The sequence below is a fragment of the Nothobranchius furzeri genome, chromosome 16 (genome assembly GCF_043380555.1).
Source record: "Nothobranchius furzeri strain GRZ-AD chromosome 16, NfurGRZ-RIMD1, whole genome shotgun sequence".
Classification (NCBI taxonomy): domain Eukaryota; kingdom Metazoa; phylum Chordata; class Actinopteri; order Cyprinodontiformes; family Nothobranchiidae; genus Nothobranchius; species Nothobranchius furzeri.
This window is the reverse complement of record NC_091756.1, coordinates 41,502,227-41,523,984: the sequence shown is the minus strand read 5'-3', so window position 1 is coordinate 41,523,984 and position 21,758 is coordinate 41,502,227. Positions and strand designations below refer to the sequence as shown.

General features: G+C 41.5%; 1 protein-coding gene across 4 annotated transcripts in view; it reads left to right on the top strand.

Moving 5' to 3' along the window:
- The first annotated feature begins 1,809 nt into the window (after positions 1-1,809).
- LOC107387816 (paired box protein Pax-2a) overlaps positions 1,810-21,758 on the top strand; it is a 44,235-nt gene continuing 24,286 nt past the window's right edge. For 2 of the 4 annotated variants that reach the window (XM_015963014.3, XM_015963012.3), the window contains exons 1-7: positions 1,810-2,406; positions 3,572-3,737; positions 4,081-4,278; positions 6,819-6,898; positions 7,141-7,260; positions 18,749-18,924; positions 21,208-21,322. In XM_015963014.3, the coding sequence (XP_015818500.1) occupies positions 2,364-2,406; positions 3,572-3,737; positions 4,081-4,278; positions 6,819-6,898; positions 7,141-7,260; positions 18,749-18,924; positions 21,208-21,322 (898 nt within the window). In that variant the 5' untranslated portion in view covers positions 1,810-2,363. Of the gene's footprint in view, positions 2,407-3,559; positions 3,762-4,080; positions 4,279-6,818; positions 6,899-7,140; positions 7,261-18,748; positions 18,925-21,207; positions 21,323-21,758 lie in introns of all 4 variants that reach the window. The other 2 variants (XM_015963011.3, XM_054749240.2) reach the window with 2 other exon arrangements.

Here is a 21,758-nt window from a genome sequence, read left to right as displayed (position 1 = left end):
CTCATTTCTTTCAAGAGCATTTGCATCTTGTTTTTTAGGGACATTTTGTGAGGAGCAGGAGGGCGAGCGAAGAAAAGAATTGGGGGTGCAAATCTGATGGAAGGGAAGTGTTGGGGGTGGCTGCGGCTGGTGGTGGGGGTCTTATAGGTGGTGTGTGTGTGTGTGGGGGGGGGGGGGTTCGCTTTAAGGGAAATGTGCAGCCGGGTGTGAAATTACAGCCTATAGTGCTACATATTGTACCAGAAGCTCTCTCCAAAAACAGTAACAAAAAGAGAAATCATCCTCTAACCTGACCAGGAGGCTAGGCGCGAGATGTGGCCGTGTACCCCAAAGAGTTGCCCCAAACACACACACACACACACACACACACACACACACACACACACACACACACACACACACACACACACACACACACACACACACACACACACATATTATTATTATTATTATTATTATTATTATTATTATTATTATTACTACTACTACTAGTAGTAGTAGTAGTAGTAGCAGCAGCAGCAGCAGCAGTAGTAGTAGTAATAGTAGTAGTAGTAGTAGTAGCAGCAGCAGCAGCAGCAGTAGTAGTAGTAGTAGTAGTAGTAGTAGTAGTAGTAGTAGTAGTACTAGTAGCAGCAGCAGCAGCAGTAGTAGTAGTAGTAATAGTAGTGTTTGCATCATTACTACTATTATGAATTCTTTAGTTTTTCTAAAGCATTAATAAAAATGTGCATTCTTGAGTAATCATGTTTTTTATAAATTATCTTTTAAACAAAGATCTTGATTTTATAAACCTGGTTAAGTAAGTTAATATTGTCATTTAAAATATAATAATAATAAAATAATAATAATAATAATAATAATAATAATAATTATTATTATTATTATTATTATTATTATTATTATTATTATTATTATTATACACGCACGTGATTATTAGAAATGTGACAAAAACTTTTAGTACCTGCATCTTTAAATACTTAAGTTTGCACATTAACATTTGCATGACTCGGGCCCACAAAACTTTAGGGTTTGAGGCCACTTGACTGCATCCCAACTTTTCCTCTCACCTCTCTTCATCCACCTTTAAATTTGAGAAACTCTATAGCGCCATCTACAGAAGCTCCGATGACTGCAGAGCACCTTCACCTCTGTGCTCCCAGTTTGGACCACCCCAACCATCACACAACGTGCAGGGAAAAGCAGATTTATATCAGTATTTAAATCGCGCACAAAATCTCAGCAGCAAAACTGGGTCAGGAAATAATATCAGTGATCTAATGTTGTGGCCTTTTTGTATTATATCATTAATAACAGCAAGTAATAATAATAATAATAATAATAATAATAATAATAATAATAATAATAATAATAATAACAATAACAATAATAATATTCTGATTAAGAATGTTATTAACAATAAAATACATAATTATAGGCTAAGTTTCGATAAAGAGAGACGTTTTAATCTGAATAACAAAACCAAAATTATAACAAATAATATTTATTATTGTTTCCCAAACTTACTGTAAGCACGCAGGTCATTTTCGGCTGTTACGATATTAAGAAAAAAATCTGACTCGGTTCTGTGTTTACCCCTCCCCTTCCCGCCTGTGTCAGACCCAGAGACCTCCTCATTTGGACCTTCGCTTTTTTGCGTTGGCGAATCACAAAGTGTTGGCATCTATTGCCTTTGTCTGACAAGTCATCCATAAGCAAAAGGGGGAGGAGGGGAGGGGGTCTGCAGAGATGGGGGGTGGGGGTGGGGGTGGGGGGGGGGGGTTGCAGTTTTTAGAACCACAGACACAGAGAGAGGTTTCATTCCCAGCTCCAAAGATCCAGCCTGACGCATCCTGCGCGCCACAGAGAAAGAGAGAGAGAGAGAAAGAGAGAGAGAGAGAAAGGGGAGAGAGGGGGAGAAAACGCCGCCGTGTATGTATGTGGGTGTGTGTGTGTTGATGTGTGTGTGCACGTTTCGCTGTCGTTTTCACGCGTGAATCAAGGCCACTAGGACTGAGGAGATACCGGGGCCCTGCTGGAACCCGCACTCCTGTGAGGAGACAGACGCGGTCTCCTTCTCGCGGGCATGCTGGGACCACCTCCTCCGATCAGCTGAACCCAGCCTTGGTCATGCCGCGCACCTGCCTCCCTGACGGACCGGGCTGCTGAGAGCGAACAGGGGGCAACTTTTTGGGAGGAAGAAGTTGCCATCAGATCGATTGTGAGCGCGAGGAGCTTGGAGGGGACTAAAAAAACTGGAGTCCCTCCATCGAGATTCTTTCATTTTTTTCTTCGCATTTTCATCCCCTCGATAGGAAGGCGAAACGGCGACTTCAGTTGATTATCTGTCTTTCCTTTGCTATCCAATGGATATTCACTGCAAAGCAGACCCGTTTACAGCCATGCACCGTAAGTAGCACAACCTGAGTTTCTTGATCTCTGCAGCTGCAAGCTGGGAAAAAAATGAAAGTAAATATGTTATTCCTGTAAGTCAATCTGCGCGCAAAAAACGCAAATAAACAACACAAATTAACCCGAATGCGCCATTATAAATAATCATGATTTTAAGTGCATTTCTCATGTCAGTTAAACTTTGCAAAATCCTTAAAAAATGATCTCCACAAAGAAATTTAACTTGGCCGATAAACAAAGAGCATGCTGCTGATCTAACGCACGTGCTTCATCCTGACGCTTCGCGCGCGCACCTTGTGCCTGTGCAGGTCTAAACCAGGACATATTAGTTACACATCCATTATTCAGCTAACTCAAATCCACCCGCAGCGTGTTTAATGTGACGAATTTGTGTTAATAATTCACCTCCTATTGGTTTACTAAACGATGGGAAACACGAGGAACGAAAGATGGTTGAATTATTTAAAAACAATGTGCAGGTGCAATTATGGAGCTCGACATCTAATAGCAACCTAATATTTACGAATCAATAACGGATAATTTAGAAAACAGGAAACTCACAAATGATGGATATTTTTTCCCATTTGAACTGTTGAGGGAATTTATTTTAAATGCAAAACAAACAATAAATTGAACTCTCAGGCAGCAGCAATTACAGTAAACAAATACATATTTGCATAAAAATGTCTAATATATTTATTCATTTTTTTAGATTTTGAATGCATGGTTTTATTTAGTTTTATTTATTTTTGCAGTATTTTCATTAATTCTTATTTATAAAAATAATTAAACAAGTTAAAAGTTTTAAATAAATTGTTGTTTTCAATCTAAATTAAATAGTAAAACAACATCTTGTTCACAGACAATAATAAATCATCTCAAAATAACGAGTTTAAAACAGATTTTGTATGGATTTGTGGTAAAACGTGTGTTTGTTTTTTGGTATTTTTATGCACAAATCTGTTTAGAAATAAAACACTAAACCAAGTAACAAGAATGCAAATGAGAATAAATTTGATTATTGTATACATTTTTCACTGAAAGTGTAATACCCTGCTGCTCATGGATGGATATTTTCTCTGTATCCAACCCTGCACCTTCCTCTCTGACGACCTTACGTAATGTTAGTTTGTGTGTTTTGCTGCTGTTGTGTCCCACGTAGGGCACGGAGGTGTGAACCAGCTCGGCGGGGTGTTTGTGAACGGCAGACCCCTCCCGGACGTGGTGAGGCAGCGGATCGTGGAGCTTGCCCACCAGGGCGTCCGGCCCTGCGACATCTCCAGACAGCTGCGCGTGAGCCACGGCTGCGTGAGCAAGATCCTGGGCAGGTGGGTGAAGACTCTCCGGCGAAGGTAGATTCTGCTGGGTGCATGGTGGGAAGTCGGTGCATCCCCTGAACCAAACAGGTGTGAACTAGCAGTGAAACGAGAAGCAGAAACAAGTATTCTGACAAAATCTAATTTAGATTTTTAAGCCACGCAAATACATCTGAGAACTTTTAGGAAATTAAAAGTCTTACAAGCGCAAAGTCTCCAAGCTGCACGTGTTTTACTGCGCGTTAACACGCTGTTATGGGGTGTACTCTTCCTGCTAAAATTTAAATCTATTGATTATCTTTCATTAATTATTTTTAAATGTGCAAGAATGTTCTCTTTAATTTGTTTTTTGCAGATACTACGAGACTGGTAGCATCAAACCGGGGGTGATCGGTGGCTCCAAACCCAAAGTGGCCACTCCGAAAGTGGTGGAAAAAATCGCAGACTACAAAAGACAAAACCCCACCATGTTCGCCTGGGAGATCAGAGACAGGCTGCTGGCGGAGGGCATCTGCGACAACGACACGGTTCCAAGCGTCTCGTCCATTAACAGGTAGGAGGAAATGCTGCACACGTGAACAAAATTCAAAAGATGCATTTTTCTTTCCTTCAGTTAAACTTTAAAGATAGGGAACAATTAATAGAAGGATTGGTTTTTGACGTGTCTGCGCGCTCTGGGTGCAGCTGGATGTTGTTGGAGCAACTTTGTGCAGCAGCCTGACCGACACAGCGAGGTGCAAAAGCCCTCAGAGGTGCAATTCAATCTTTCAGAGGAACTCCCTCAACAATCAGCACTACATCCAGGACTGAGTGAATCTGTCGAGATGAAAACCGATCAATATTCGGTGACCAGATCCCGTGGCGCTATAAAGCAGGCCAATTTTCTTCAGCACGTCTAATGTGAAGGTGTGCTGCACAAAGAGAACAACGCTGCTTATTAGGTTTTTTTATTTGTATTTTTATTTTTTGTTCCTACAGGATACATTAAAATTCCCGATGGACTCCCTGGGATGAAAACATTCCTAAAATCCATGTTTCGCTTTAAATCTGATAATATTTTCATGTGTGGTATAATAATCCAGGACAGCCCATTGCTTCACCTTAATGCAGCCCCCACCACCACCAGAGATCCCTGGTGATGAACTTTGGTTAAGAGGCACTGTTCCATAGAGCCAGCATCAGCATTACATTTTAATGAGCTGATGGGAGAGAGCGTGGACAGCTCCACACAAGACATCTTTTAAATAGAAGAGGGTGTGTGTGGAAAAAAAGGCTGAAGAAAATTCATTTCATGCTTCATGGCTGCTTAAAAAGCCCCATTTAAGGAGGCTCAGACACATGTATGTGATAAATTCGAAATGTACATTAATATCCTTCAAAGAGCCATATAAAGTTCTTCAATTCCAATTAAAGGCAGCTATTTCAGAGGGAAGAAGCAATGGAGGCCTGACGTGTCTTTGTTTATGTGGGAAATTAAAATGTGAACACAAAGAGGAGTAATTCCTTCAGCCAAACATGAGAGCTGTACTTTGAATTTGTATTATGGCTTAATGCTGAATGCAGAAGGACTGTAGCTAACCCAGTAGCACACACACATGCACATAAAGCCTTCTGAATCTGATAAACTTGCCTATTCTTATTATTTTTATATAAGTTATTTTTAAGGCAAGAAAATATATAAAACACGTCGTTTTCAGTTTAGTTATGCACACATCTCTCAAGTACTTTTAAAAAAGAAAGCACAAGAAGTAGGAAGTTTCCTCTTCAGGTGTTTAAAACACGCTGAAGCCAAAGTGTTTTCTGGTTGGGTGGTTCTGACTGGGGCCATGCCGATGTGGGTTTCTGTGGCAGACAGTCTGACCTCAGAACTGTTGACAAAAGAGGATGCTTGATTTAAACACCTTTCTCCTGCATGCATTATTAAATGCTACAGAGGTGGTGCTGTGCACCTGGGCCACCACAGCTATAGCTGCTGGACATTCAACAAAAAAATAAATAAATAAAAGAAAAAAGGGAAAAAAGAAAGTCCTCAATGCTGCTCGATATTATTGACTCAGAAGTAAAGCAATTTTAATATCTCTTCAGGGGATTTTCAGCAACAAGCAGGTCATTAATTCATTCTCCTAAATTGCTTATTCAATATGAAGAACATGGATACCAAATAAAATCTTTTTAATTTATGTTGCACACACAAGTCAGGGGGTCGAATAACTGTTGGGGGAGTGGGGTGAAAAAATGTAAACATCAATATGCACTAGATGGCGTGTTGTTGGGCGGCTTTACCTCCAATGGGAGGTTGTTTTAATAGTCAGATTTATTTAGCTGAAGCCTTCTGGCTTGTGTCAAATGCAAACATTAAAATAATTAAATACCATTCCAGGATGTTTTAATCTTCTGTTTCTGAAATATTTGTGGACAAAGACAGAAAAACAGAGCGTCAGAGGAAGTCTGGCTCTCTGCAGACCTCTCCTGAGTGACTCCCGTAGCATTCGTGATGAATAGTTTTAAAGTTTACAAATTATGGTGACAGCTCCCTTTCTCCCCAAGTGCCATTCAGATTAAAGGAATCTAATGCTGGCGTAAGCTTGTGCAAAGCAATAAGGAACTATTGCTTTCCTGTCACATATAATTTATAGCTTTCTATTTGCATCTCTTTGCCCATGTGACTAATCCCCAACTTTTTTTTTCTCTCCAAGCCTCAATCAATACACCCTCATCCGCACTGGCACACGGGGGCCACGGGTTGCGTTTGATCTGGGAAGCAAAGGGGTAGCCGTGGGGCTCCGATTGGATCGGCCGCCGTGAAACCCCTTCTGCAGTGGATGGGAGGGGGGGAGGGGGGCTGGAGCTGATTAGTGTGGGCCAGGTAGAGCCAGTGAAGCTGATCATTGAGGTGAATTGATGTGATTTCATGCTTTGTTTGCACGATCACTCAGACCAAAGGTGCAGACGTTTTTCCAGAGCTCACCTTCAGGGTGGACCAGATCTCTGTTCCTGTAGCGTTTGATGTCTTCATGACACGAGGCTGCTATTGTAGCTTCTGCCACGCTCACATTAAAAGAGAAGCACGCTTGTTTTGTCTTTGCTCTGCAGGATCATCAGGACAAAAGTTCAGCAGCCTTTCCATCCGTCTCCCGATGGGACGTCCCTGTCAGCACCAGGCCACACCATTGGTACGACATCCAGGGGCGCTGCCAGGGATTTTGGGCCCCATGAAAATTTATTAATTATGATTTTTTAAATGAATTGAATCTAAACTACAATTGTTTTGGGACACCCTGTCAGTCGTGGGCCCGTAGAATCATCCCAACTTTATATGGCCTTATATGGCTCCCCCGATGACATCATAAAAGTGCATTTTTACAAATGCCACCAGTTTAGTAAAAATTAGGTTTCTTATGTCTTTTCCCTCCAGTACCAAACACCGCTTCTCCACCTGTAACCAGCGCCTCCAACGACCCTGCAGGATCTTACTCCATTAACGGGATTTTGGGTATTCCACGTTCCAACGGGGAAAAAAGGAAAAGAGATGACGGTAAGAGACTCTTATTTCTTAAGGGAATAAAATGAGAACGTTTGGAACAGTTGCTATGCTATCCCCCCACCCCCACCCCCAATTTTTTTGCTGAAGTTGCAATCACAGCACTGAAACCTGCTTTAACTCCCGTAGATGACCCTTATAAAACACCTGAGTCTGAACTCTGTTACACCTCTGTGTCAACCTGCCAACGACTCTTTTGATTTGAAGACACGACCTCCGCTGTTGTCTCCTGCAATTAATCTTTATGGAAGTGATTAAAGGGCTTCAGATAATTACATGTCAAGATGATGTAGCCAACCACCCAGGTCAGTCAAGAAAGAGGCTATAGCTCTGAGGAGGGCTTTGCAACCCCCCACACCACCACCCCACCTCAATGAAAGTAGCTCCTCTTCCTCTGTCTTTGCTGGATATAAGGAGGGCTGAGGCGATATAGATTATTGGTTCTGTAAGCAATAGGCTTCCCCCTAATGTCACAACATAAGAAGCTGATGAGAATAGCTAAACAGATGCGTTACAAGGCTCGGGTACTGAGGGGCTGAAAATGAGCAGTTATCTCAAACAGGGTGGGGAATGAGAGCCTGATTTCTGCACTTCTCCAGAATGAGAGCTAATCAGAGCACGGCAGCAGTTTACATAGCGTCTTCTTTGTTCTGGCGTTTGTCGGGGAAGCACGGGGGTTTTGTGGGATATTGAGTGGAATTGATGTTTTATGTGCGTGCGGGGAGGGAGGGATGACTAATGACCTGTCAGAGGTAGATTTCCTGGCAAAGATATAAAAACCAGCATGACGTGGACATGGCAAATGACATAATCAAGTCTTTCCCTGTAAGAGATGCAATCGCGGGGGCATAATACAAACGTCTGGTATTTTCAAGGGTTCATTTTCAGTCGCTCAAAGACCTCTCGTATTAGCCGGGGTGTATGTCTAGTCACGGAATGATGAAATGCACACATTTCTATGCAGATTGCTACTGAAGGGCAAAGAGGTATTAAAGGGCACTGGGAGGAATAAGGAATGTGTGTGTGAGAGGAGGGGAGCTGGGCTGGTTTGTGGAGGTCTTCCTGGTGACAGCGCCATGTTTCTACAGCTATTCAGTCACAAATGATTCCCCTGATGTGATGTCATCTCTGTGATTTAGGTGCTGGACCAACATTAAAGAGAAGAAAGTTGTGTGTTAGTGTGAGTAGGTGTGTAATGTGTGTGTGTGTGTTTGCACTAGAGCAGGACTTGTGCTTGAGAGTGACGGAGAGGGGAGTTTTGGTTCTTATATACTCTCTCAGCAGCCAGCTGGTGCCTACCTGGAACCACAGGGTCACGGATACTTTATCTTTCCCAAACACAAACCTCGGGTCTTGGCCAAACACACTCAGACATGGACACACACGCGTGCGCAGCTGCAGAAGCAATGTCTTGCCTCAAGCCACAGTTTGTAAGAATGGTAAATTACACAGGATCTTAGCCCGTAGACACAATTGTCCTGTCGCTGTCTTCTCTTAAAGGGCACTTTACCAAACAAAACAACAAAATGTAACATTCTAGTGAGCATGTTAGAGGTTTTGAATCCATCAACATATAACCTGAGTTTATGTTTAATGTCTAGTTTGTTGAAATTCGGTTTTTCTGTCCAAATCTGTCACTGTTCATGATTCATGAAGTCATGTACTGCTTTAAATTCCTCTCAGTATGTAAATCGGTTTATTTCCCAGCCACTCAAATAGCTTTTGTTTAGTTTACAACAAAAAGCAAAGACCTCTTTCACAAATACATCAAACTCAAACCTGCTGGAATAGATTTCACACAAATTCTGAGTCTTTTGTTGAGCAGGGGTGTTCCTAGAAATTTGGAGCCACTGGTCATCTCAGGGTGGCACACCAAATTCATTATCTAAAATAGAATGTCAGGAGTCTTATTGTCCTCCCACTGAGTGGATTCATGGAATATATTTTAGATATATATTTTAGGAAATTCTTTTCTGAGACAGGTTTACTTTTGTCAGTTTTGCTCAACTGCACACACAAAAAAATGTTGCAACTCTATTTGTTAGAGCCATAACTAAGGATTGTTTAAGGTAGGTGTTTCTGTGAACCTTTTTATCTTTAAATTAGTCATTTTCAGTAAGAATGGTTAATATCATCCATCCATTTTCTGAACCCGTGCGGTCACGCGGGGTGGGGGGTGGGGGGGGGGGGGGGGGTGGGGGGGGCTTGTGCCTATCTTCAGCGGTCAATGGGCAATCAGACGGGGTACGCCCTAGACAGAGAGCCAGTCCATTGCAGGGCAGCACAGACACACACACACACACACACACACACACACACACACACACACACACACACCTAAGGACAGTTTGGACAGACCAATCAACCTAACAGTCATGTTTTTGGACTGTGGGAGGAAGCCGGAGTAACCGGAGAGAACCCACGCATGCACAGGGAGAACATGCTAACTCCATGCAGAAAGATCCCAGGCCCGGAAGCAAACCCGGGACCTTGTTGCTGCAAGGCAACAGCTCTAACCACTGCGCCACTGCGCAGCTCGCTGGTTAATATCAGTTTTAGTTAAATGTCAAATTTTATTTTGAAAGTACCACTTCCGGTTGAGCTGTATTTTTTGGATGAATGAAGGACGAAGATCTTAAAGGATTGAGAAAGCATGGACCAGGGAAGTTTTAGACCGTGTGTGTTGAGTTTTTGCTGAAACTAAGGAGCTAAAATGTTAAGACGTGTTCATTAGTTTGTATTAGAATTTTTCTAGAATGTTTGTTAAAAACATTTGTTAAAATTCACGGTTTTGCATGCGCCCTTTACTTTACGTTACTTCCAAAATGTAACAGATCTGTTACCATAACAATATTTTTTAAATCCATTTTTATTTAAATGTCATAATAAATATCAGGCTGCCTGGCCAAAGGGGCAGTAAAGTTGTAGAATTGTCCAAAGCGCTGCAAAAACCTCCTAATTCACCTTTCCTTCCAAAATCTGCAGCATTTGGGAAATCCCAAGTGCAAGATAACAAAAAAAAAACAGTCTTAGTGCTGCCGCTGCGGTGTTTTTCTATTGATTTAGCTGTGTTGCACTGCTGCCTTGTTTGCTATTTAGACATATTTTGCTTCGCTCAGTAAGCTGTAGTCTATAGCGAGTTAATGCTTGGATTAAATTTCCTCGCAGCACAGTAGCTTCCCTGAGCCCTATTTAAGTTGGTAAGCCTCATGATTATTATGGCACAAGCAGTCATTATCAAAGGAGGGAAACATGAACAAAAATGAGAGAGAGAGGGGGAAGGAGAGAAGGGAAGGTTGGGTGCAGCACAAGCTGGGCTGAAATGGATTGGCTGTGCAGTTCGGCGTATTTGTTTTAGGCTGTGGCTCTTTGCCAAGAAAGCAGGCAGCTCCACAGTTTCCAAATCAGCAGTGCCCTTAAAAACGGGTCCCCCTCCATTACAGGGGGGATGTAGAGATAATGTAGTGTGACACACGTTATGTACACTGGGTCTCAGCAAGAGGAGCTTCAGGGACACAGGTGTCATAAGAGCCATTAATCTACTACTGTCACGTGTTATTGCAAATTAAAAGTACCATGTTACAGTTGGCAGCTACTGGTGCAGATGGACAGAGAGTGGGAGCACGGCCGAGACCTCTGGAGATGGTGTCTTTGGTGACCGCCGCTGTACAAATTGACACATATTAGAATTTGCAATTCTGCAGAGAAAAGCTATTACCTCACAGATTAACATCCAGGCAGCTCGCCGGCCGCCTCGTCTCTGCTGCAGCCCTCCACCCCCGCTGTTCTGACAATACAAGAAAAGACAAAAGGAAAGCTTATTGATGAAGTAAAACACAAACATATTCTAATTTATTTACAAGAGCGCTTTGTCCACGTTTAATATCAACATCCACGAAGTGTGTCGGGCCTTGAAGGCTTATTCAGACCACCGTGGTTCCTAATTCCAGCCGTGCTGAGCGCCTTCTTGCTTTTCATTGGTCTTTCTTTTTTATTTATAAAAGATACATAAAGAGAGAAAATCTCATGATAAGATCATCATCATGTGTTTGAAAAGCCACCAACAATAGCTGAGAGAATGGATGTGATTCTGTGCTTCAGTAACTGTTGAATTAATTATTTGTCATCTCTGGGCGTCATGAGGACCAAACCGATGGAGATGAGTGATGGAGCGGGCCGCCGTCACACCCTATGCTGTGTATCAGCATCTGTTTTGGGGGAAGAGGGAGAACAGAGGAACTCAGAGTGCAGGAACATGTCAGCACCTGAACGCAACCATCCAAATTAGATTAATAAAGCCTTTAAATGCTCTGGAACATCACACCAAATTAGTGCTTGGCTGCAATGCCTTCAAAACTCACAGAAATCAAGGAAAATCACAATTTTTGCAAGTAATTGATTACATTTGGCCCATTAAATGCTTAAACACCCGAGTTTATATTGAATACAAAAGAATAACAGAAAATTTCTGGACTTTTCCCCTCGTTTAATAGATTTTCTATCAATCTAATGAGCATCTTTCTTCCTCCCATATCCTACGAACACTAATTACAGATCTCTGCTGATGCAGAACAAACATTTTACATTCCAGAGACAGTATTTCACTCATGTTTACGTAATCAAAACATTCAATTAGAAAAGCAAAATGCAGCTGAGTTTATCTAAATGGATGCAAATGAGTTTTAATTTGATTTCATCAATTTGACTCAGGTGGGAAATTATAGAGGTACATTATTGTGAAATGCACGACAGTGTTAAGGTTAGGAGGGAGAATGTCGGTTGACGTGTTTAAACAAGTAGTTGACTGGGTGGGGATGAAAAAACAAAAAGAGGGGTGCAGCGGGAGAAAAGTTCATTATTCTAACGATGGGCTTTCATGACCCTGAGGTGGCATCTCAACTCCCCGCATGTCAAACAAAAACTGAAAACCTCAGTTTCTCTGAGCATCGACGGGTTTTAACGTTTGAGACGAGCTTTCAGAGAAAAGAGTCGATCAGTCTGCACCTCGTTTGTGACAGCTGTTCCATTTTTGTTTCAAAAGCAGTCAGTCAGACTTGATGCAGTCCTCAGAGATGTGCTGGTTGAAATCTCCAACTGGGGGTCGTGACCTGCGGGTGCCAAACCTGCAGAGAGGATTCTGCTCCACGGAGCTGACTATCTGATCTCAGTGGAGGCAGCGTCCTCGTTACCAGAGTGTTAATGCAGACTGATGTCAAGATGAATACGGCGATGATCAATAAAGGATGACAGGGCTGTAACGCACGCACAAAGCCTGAGATTGTTATCACTGCTGCATAATGGGCTTGTGTGGGTTCATCCAAATATTAGGATTGGCTTTTTTAGAGGACATAAGTGCAGCTCAGGAGTTTTAAACACCTTCTACAATAAAATACATAAAAAAATACTAATAATGAAACGGAAATGTTCAAAAACTAAGGCTTTGTTAGATTGTTTATCTGCAGGCAAACAACCAAATAAGTTGCATACAGTCAAATGCACATACATGAGTGATTCTTAAAAGTAAAACAATTATGGATTTTCTTTCGATTTTAAGCACAAACTGGAAAAATATAACCTGGCAAGCCATCCTCTATATATGTGCATATATAATATGGCAGCACACCAAAGAACAGCCGTTCTCAATTATGGCCCTGGAGGGCTGTTATCCGGCACGTTTTTATGGTTTTCCTGCTCCAACACACTTGATTCAGTGGTTGGATCACCTGTGCAGCCTCTGCAGAAGCCTGTTTATCACCTGCTAATTGAAATCAGGTGTTTTTTTGCAGGGTTAGAACTAAAACATGGTGGATATCGGCCCTCCAGGACCAGGATTGGGTGCTCTATGGCCCTAACTCCTTGGGTTGGAATCTACAGTTGTCCATCAAATGTCTCAGCATGCTATTGGACAGTGCTTGGACCAATCAGAGCAATGGACAACGTGACACAATGGGGCGTTCCATCAAACACCATCAAAGAAGACACAAATACTGTACATCCTTCATATTTTCATATTTTTAAATGATTTTTTTGAGCCAGTATGTTCTCAAATGACTTTACAGGGTTAATGAAATGTCACACTTGCAACTTCAGAGTGCCGGAGTGGAGGGAGCAGTGGAGAGGAGTGGAGCTGCGGTCTGCTTCCTGCATGTTTTAGATCAAGAACACAGCTGATTTGTTTCATTTAGTGATGCACCGCTCCTGTAGACACTAAAAAAGGCAGAGGAGACATTTTAGCAGATTAAGGTGTTGACAAACACACGGCAAGGAGATAAGTTTCACTTTTGCTTTGACCACGGATAATTAATAACTGACACTAGGGGGTGCTAAAAGCAAGCTAAACTGCTTCCATACTTCTATCTGCTCACGTCTGAAAGAAAAGCCCAAGTCTAAATCGTCCAAAGCTGTTTCAAATGAGCGCCGTTTCTACGCTGACTCCATCTTTTTGTTTTTCTCTGTCACAGCTCTAGCTCTTTGAGAAATCTTTTGTATTCCAAGCTTCAATATTATCCAACTCCATAGAGTTCTCTCTAATTGTTGCAGGTTTGTCAGAAGTGACGAGGGCAGATGGATCTGTCCTCTGTGTGAGTGGGAGGAAGAGTGTGTAGCTTGACCCAGGATGGTTTGTCTTGTGTGTGGGAAGTGTATTCCTCAGTGGTGAATGACAAATATGGTGTGTGTGGGTGGGGGGGTTATTGATCAGGTGTTGTGGCTCAGGCTAGCTGATGGAGAGTAATTAATGACTCTATTTGCTTTGGTAGCAAAGAGAACAATTGAAGTTGATAAAGTGACACAGCAGCAGCAGGAACTGCAGCAAGTTGGGAGGTGTTATGTGGCTGGACTAAAAATATGCTGAAAATTTACAGATTTAGATCAAAACGTCACCATATAAAAATTCCAATATGTTGTTCGTTTTTATATGTAGAAATTAGAAAGTTGATAAAGAAATGAGTCAACACTTTGGGAGTAAACCTCCATTTCTTTCTTTCTTTAAGATAGTTTTTAGAGTCTAGAATGGATTACTTCTTCCTTCTGGGTAATATTCTACCATCCCAATTTTCATTGAGTGAACCGACAGTGCCCCAGGTCAGCTGTGGCTACATCGTAGCTCATCCCCACCAGCGGGTGAATGTGTGTGTGAATGGGTGAATGACTGACTGTGTTGTGAAGTACCTTGGGGAGGATCGTAGAACCCTAAGAAGGCACCATAAATACACACCATTTACCATTCGAACCCAGATTTTAATGCTGAAAGATAAGAACACCACAAATGCACCTAAGAACAGTCCAAAAAGAAAATTCTTTCAGGCTTGTACTTGTGTGTGACTGTGCTTGTAACAAATGTGACTGACTAACTTATAACTCAGCCAAAAATGTTAAACATTTTTAAATAAAAAATTATAAATAAATGCTAATTATAATAGAGACCCATTCACTTTTTCACTCAGTCATATTTCCAAAGAACATGGAGGGACTCGAATGGCCACTAAATCATTTTCTACAATTTTGTCATTTAATTGTAATGTAGCACAAAACAGTTTCCAGTGTCTAAAGCAAAACTAAATTCATACAATATCTGATTTCTTTAACTTCCAGAAACAATGGCAGTACACGTAGACATGGTGAGAAAGAAGTTGATTTCAATAGAAATAGTAATTAGATTACTTCATACATAAGTTGCAGAAACAGGTATGCTTTGCTGATGAAGATGAGAAATTTCAGTGTCACAAATGTTCCATGAGAGGTGCTTAGATAGAAAGTGTTGATGTTAGAAATTATTTTCTCATTTCAAGAAATGAGAAATGGTAACAATTCAACTTTTAAGTTTATTTGGTTCTTTTTTATGTGAAATATACTAAAATTAGCATAAAACAAATGAAGTGCTGCAGCAAATTGTTATGCTTTCTTTGTTTTCTTCTCTAATACCAAGAGTTTTTTATATAAAAAAGACATTTTCTTTTAATATTTCTGAAGATGTTTCACTCTTCATCTGAAGTGCTTTCTCAGTGAAATGCCCAAGCTTTGTAACTGTAGCAAACAGCTGGGAATGCAGCTTTTTATCCCGGTTAAAACTAAAAAAATGTTCACACATGAAAGTCAAAGTTTACTAAAAAAAAAAAGAATCATCAAACAGCAGATTTAAATAGTCAAAAGCTGACAGTTTTGTCTCTTGAATGTAAAAATGTCATGGTAGGGCATTTATAGAAGCAAAGAAACATTTATTTCTCTTGTTAAAGCTATCAGCTCGATCATTTGACAGAGACATTTAAAGTGGAAGTTGAAGCCCAAAGGAGCAAATGCACCATCTAGTGTTTGGTTGCATTATATGTTTTAAGTCCTGCACCTTCATGCACACAAATGGTGCATTGTTCTGAATGGGCTACTTGAATACATTTTATTTACTTAAAGAAAATACTATAAAATTACATAATTTCTAAATGTTAAGTCATAATTATAGTTATAATTTGTTTTTAAATTGAAAAAAAACTTCATAGCCGGATAATCCATGTCTTCTTTTTAACTATGTTTTAAAGGTGCATTATGTAAAAATGAAGCAAAATGACATCCTGTGGTAAACTGCAACCACGACTCTACAATTGTCGGCGCCGCAGAAGTAGCTTGCAGGAGACATGGCAACCACACACTCACTGATGGTAAACTGTTATCTCCATCCTTCCGTTGTTTTGAAAGGAGAAAAATTGACAGTCCCCGCGGCCAGCTGGATATGAAACTAACCCGTTTCTCAATACTCAAGTACTGTCAAACGTTCTTGTGCACTTGTCAAGGGCGTTCATGGCAAGTATAACAGAAAGTCCTTTCAACTGAGTACAGGAGGACGAGGACGGCATTTGGAACAGAGCTGTACTTTGTTACTTCAAGGCAACAAGTGCTGCGTGATGCTAAAGTTAAAACAATTACCTGAAATAAAAATAATAGTCTAGTTTGTCCCTTAAACAACTGTTAGCCAATATTTTTTTGGTCCACATTTAAAATAAATACATAAAAATTGATAAAAATTCCGGCATTTCCCGCTGTGAAGAAAAAAGCATTTTTAATCAAAACAGATGCTTTTATTTCGATAGTGGGTTAGTTTGCATTTTGAAGGATTGTGAAGAGTCAGAAAATAATCAAACACACACATACAATAACAAACAGGTTTATATTTATTAATTTATACTTATTTATTTATATTTTTGATATAAAAACACTACAGCTATGAGCTTTCATCCCTGCAATTTTTCATTTGTGGTATAACAGTTAGAGTATCCACCCTGAGACTGGGAGATCAGCGTTCAAATCCCGGTCAGGTCATATGAAAGACTTTATTGACACTCAGCTTTAGGGGTTGGATTGGGGGGTTAAACCAACAAATAGTTCCCGAGCGCGGCCGTGTCTGTAGCTCATCGCTCCCCACGGGGATGGGTCAAATGTGAAGGACAATTTACACCACACCTCACCAGTGTGTGTGACAACCATGAGATTTAACTTTAAACACAATACACCTTGCCGGCCCAAGTCTGCAGAAGGATGCATTCATGCATCCTCGATACAATGAGCAGAGCAAGAACACATCAGGGAACCTTGAGAGCATTTGCCATGATAGATTCTAGATAATTTATTGTCATTGCACAGGTGGACAACAAAATTGACTCTGCACTCACTAAAGAGTTAGTAAAATATTAGTAAAATAAAATAACAAAGCTAAAATAGATGTCATCCACATGCTCTCTCTCTCTCTTTCTCTCTCTCACACACACACACACACACACACACACACACACACACACACACACACACACACACACACACACACACACACACACACACACACACACACACACACACACACACACAGAGCCAGTTACTGATACTTGGATAATTGGAACAGTACTTTGACCAGCACACACTGAGAAACAGCCTATGTATCAAAACAAATGGAAGTATGGAGGTGAGACAGATTGTAAACTTACTCTACGTCCCTCTTCGGCCTTTTTAAAAGGGGGAAACTTGACAAACCCCCACAGCCGGCTGAGAAAGAAATCTGTAATAATGTAACCCTCCTTCCACAATGACTGAGACATTAGACTGTTTTGTGATTATTTCACTGTAGAATTTCTACTTATTGTACCTTTAAAATGTAGCACTAGAAAACTCACAACTTCCTTATTTTGCAGCTGTCAGCACAATATCAGTTTAAAGAGTGCTTCACATGCTTCAACACACACACACACACACAGACACACACACACACACACACACACACACACACACACACACACACACAAACACACACTCTTATTCACATATTATAGCTACTTGAGCCTCTCTGTGGACGGTGGGGTTCATCCGCGGGCCTCAGCATGTGATAAAAGGTCAAGCAGCAGAATAAAACGGTGCTAACCCTCCCAAATGGTACCATCACACAGACATGATTGATCAATTGAATTCTATGGCAGAGAAAAATGTAGGATTAAGTAGAGTATTATTCGCACAATGAGTTGAGGCATGATGTTCATTTCAAGTTCATTTCAGCTCCCTCCTGCCACCAGATCAGGCAATCAATAGCAGGCCTTGCATATCATACATCACCCCTCTCCCTCAGAGGGAAGAACATAATCTGCTGCAAATTTAGAATGACAGATTTGTAAGGGAGCTGAGGCTTTCTGGGAATCTGGGAGGAGACCTGCAGACACTGCAGCCATGGTAGGTGTGTGTGTGTGTGTGTGTGTGTGTGTGTGTGTGTGTGTGTGTGTGTGTGTGTGTGTGTGTGTGTGTGTGTGTGTGTGTGTGTGTGTGTGTGTGTGTGTGTGTGTGTGTGTGTGTGCGTGTGTGTGTAGGTACGGTCTATAAAGGGTTTAAGGCTTTGCACACAGCGGGAGAAAGCGAAGGCATCCTCCTCCCAACAGTCAAGTAATCAGGTCAGGAGTCGAGAGAAAATTCCCGTGTTTGGAGAGTGGGATGATTGAACCAGACTATACAATTTTATTCAGCCTCTTGTCCTCTGTCGCAGCTTCCAAATGGAACCGCGTGCTTGGAGAGAATAAAAGCAGTATTGAATTGTAAAAGGGAAATTGTGCTTTAAAAAGCACTCGATTCCAGTGAACATCAGACTTTTGGGAGAGAAAAGGGGAGTGTGGGGCCTCTTGGTGGAATGAAAAACCACTATAATGTGCTTGCTGTTGCATTTATCACCACACACTTGCTGCTGCATGTATATCTATGCATGTGACGGCAATCCATTAATTACCTGAGGGCTCTCAGATCATGATGGGTCTAATTTTGAGCATGAAAAGTCACGTGTGCTGTAGCCAGTGGCTCACTAAAGCCATTAGGGTGAAGAAAAACTGCACTCCATTTCTTTCCATCCTCAGATCCCCCGTAGAGGTACCAGCAAACGACATGAGGGGAATATAAAGTGCATAACTTGAAGTGAAGGCCAGCTTCCAGGGGTCAGTGTCTCGATTGTTGCTCTTTCTTCTTGTAGATGGTTCAGATGGTTCTGGCCCAAACAGTGATTCTCAGGGTAGCGTGGAGAGTTTACGGAAACACCTGAGGGCAGATGCCTTCACCCAGCAGCAGCTGGAAGCTTTGGACCGGGTCTTCGAACGCCCCTCGTACCCCGACGTCTTCCCAACGCCGGAGCACATCAAACCGGAACAGGTCAGTCCAACTTTTTTTTAAAGATCAGACGGGAACAAAAATGTCATGGTCACAAAGGTTCCTAGACCTTCTGCAGAAGCAATTAAACAGACGTCTAAAAGGGCTAAACACTGAATCAGAGTAAGAGCATGCAAAATACAAGAGGGATCACAAGGAAAACTCCCACACGTTATTGATTTTCTAATGAAAAACACATTCCTTGTACCTGCTGTAATTGAGAAAAGCAGAAAAGAAACATTATATAAATCGATATTGAGATTCTTTTTTCATTTTGTCATGTGTTTCACCTGCTGCTTCTTTCTATTTATGCCCTATTTTTATTTATAGACAAACAGTCATGAAAGTTGCTTTTATTATCTTTGTTGTTGCTCATATTCATGATAAAAAAGGAAACATGGCTCAGAGATTTCTTTGTTAAGAACCTCTCAGCTTATTACAATAAATAACCATTATTTACTGAGCTTTCATTATACTATTAAACAACGAGAGACTATTAATTTCTCTCACCAAACTACAGGCCAGACACATAAAGCAAAAAAAAATTGTTTAAATAAAAAAATAAAGCAGTCGCCTAATTGAGTTCATTTTAATTTCTCTCCAATCGGGGCGAATTACGCAGGTGATAAATCAGTGGGACAGGCCTCACCTCCAGAAGAAGGCCTAATTTGCAGCTAATTACAAAACTGATTTCTACTGGAAGATCAATACCAAAACCAATTGGAAATGACTTGCAATCACAAAGAGCGTCAGGGAGAGCATTAAAAGGCAGGAGGGAAAGGTTTAGACTAGAAAAAGGGGTGAGGGTGAGGAAAAAAGAGAAGCAGCCCCGAAAAATCAGCTTTAATTTACAGCAATATTAATCAGAGCACTTTCCCTTTTGTGGGGTGGCTTTTTTTCTTCTTCTTCATGGAAAATGTGGCCCTATTAGCCAGTGTCTGGGTTCTGTAGCGAGGCATTAAAAAGCCATTCTGGAGATGCAAAACTCAATGGATTCACCCCTCCCACACTTCTGCTAGCCATTTGGTCATCCCTTTCAGACCCATCTTTTCAGTTTTCTCCGTCCTGCCCTTTATCTGCATGATAAAACGTCTGTTTGGCGTCTGAGGCCAGTGAGAATAGAGGAAAACATCCGACATTGTGCCAGCGAACAGTTGTAGGAGACAATTAGAGTTTATCTGTGATAGTGACAGACAAGAGCAGGGTCACAGGCGGCCCCCCTGTGGGAGCGCAGCCCACTCAACCACTCACACCAGGCTCTGGATAAACATTGTCAACACTCAGACTCTGGAAGTCTCATCTTATTAAAAAAAACTGCTAACATCTGTCGCTGGTGTCTTTGGGGCATATTTACAAAAAGAGACTATTAATAGAGAACAGGAAGTGATTGTTTTGGACATTTTTTTAAAATGAGAACTGCTCAGAAAAGTTGGAAAATTATGTGTTTTGTTTGTTTCGCTGCAGCTTTTTTCAAAACCAAAACTTCGAATTCAATATTTGATCTGGATATTCTGTATTCTATAAGTCTTGGTGTTATTAGGAGCCGGTGGCAGGTGTGGAGTAATAAGATAACCCTCAGTGAAGTTAAAGCTTTTGATCACTTGGATGTAAAAGCTTTTTGCATCATTGCTTGATTTTGCATTTGCAACTGTTGCACCGTATTAACCACATGCCAACATTTACCAAAAGAAGAAGCACATGTGCCATTTTCTGTATTTCCGCTGAACTGACAGACTTCTAACCCAGCTAAATATGTTGCCTTTTGCAGCCATTTGGGTACGTTGAAGGCTGTTTTAATGCAAACACGAGGAAAACAAAAAGCTGCACTCCTGGTTCTATGTGGAGATAAGAGATTATGACATTTGAAGGTTGTTTTGGCTCCAAATTAAAACCAAAAAGATTTGAAAAAGAATGTCTTTCTGAAACAGGACCACATGGTGCGTCTGTAACAAAGCAGAACTGCTGTCTCCCTTGGCTGATCAGGGGTAGGACTGCAGCGGAGCACAAAGGGCCAGCTGACGCCCTGGCTTTTCACTCTCCTCAAAATCCCACTTCCTCTCAGACAATACCAAAATACATTCATGATATGCTTGAACTGCCACCCTGCAGCGTCCACACACACACACACACACACACAGTGTGCGCACACACACAAACACACACTGCTCTGGTCCACATTTATCCCCGCACTGGCCTGCGAGGGCTGCTTAATGGAGGAAGAGAAAAAGGAGGATTTCCATCTTGGTATTGTTTGGTTGTGTAATGATTCAACTGTCCTTTTCCCAGGCTAATGAGTACTCGCTCCCTGTCCTGAATTCCAGCCTGGACGAAGTCAAGCCCAGCTTATCCTCCAGCGCCAACCCGGACCTGGGCCCCAGCGTGTCACAAAGCTACCCCGTAGGTAAGATCAAGCGCCATACAGTTTGTCTTTACGCTGCCGAGCCACAGCCTCAGCTGAGGGCAGGAGGGAGGTTCGCCAATGTAAACAAACGTTCTAACTGCAAAAAGAAATGTGTGACAATAAAGGCTAACTAAAAAGTTGAGTGTGAAGACTTTTACTGAGAGATGATACTGTTACAAAAGCTTTAGCATCTGTCTCCTGTCTGCTTTTTTGCTGAGCGGGCCGCGCGTTAAGAACGATTGGGAGCTGTTCAGTCACTGCTGGACAAGGACCTTTGGGCGTCAGCACATCAGAACTATGACTGTTTCCAGGACAAGGTCTTGGTGTGGGAGTATATATTACAAAAAAAAAAAAAAAAAAAAAAAAAACGACCACCATGCAGGTCTGGCTGCTTCTGCTGCACAGCTCCTTCCATTTGTCCAGCAGGAGACAGTTT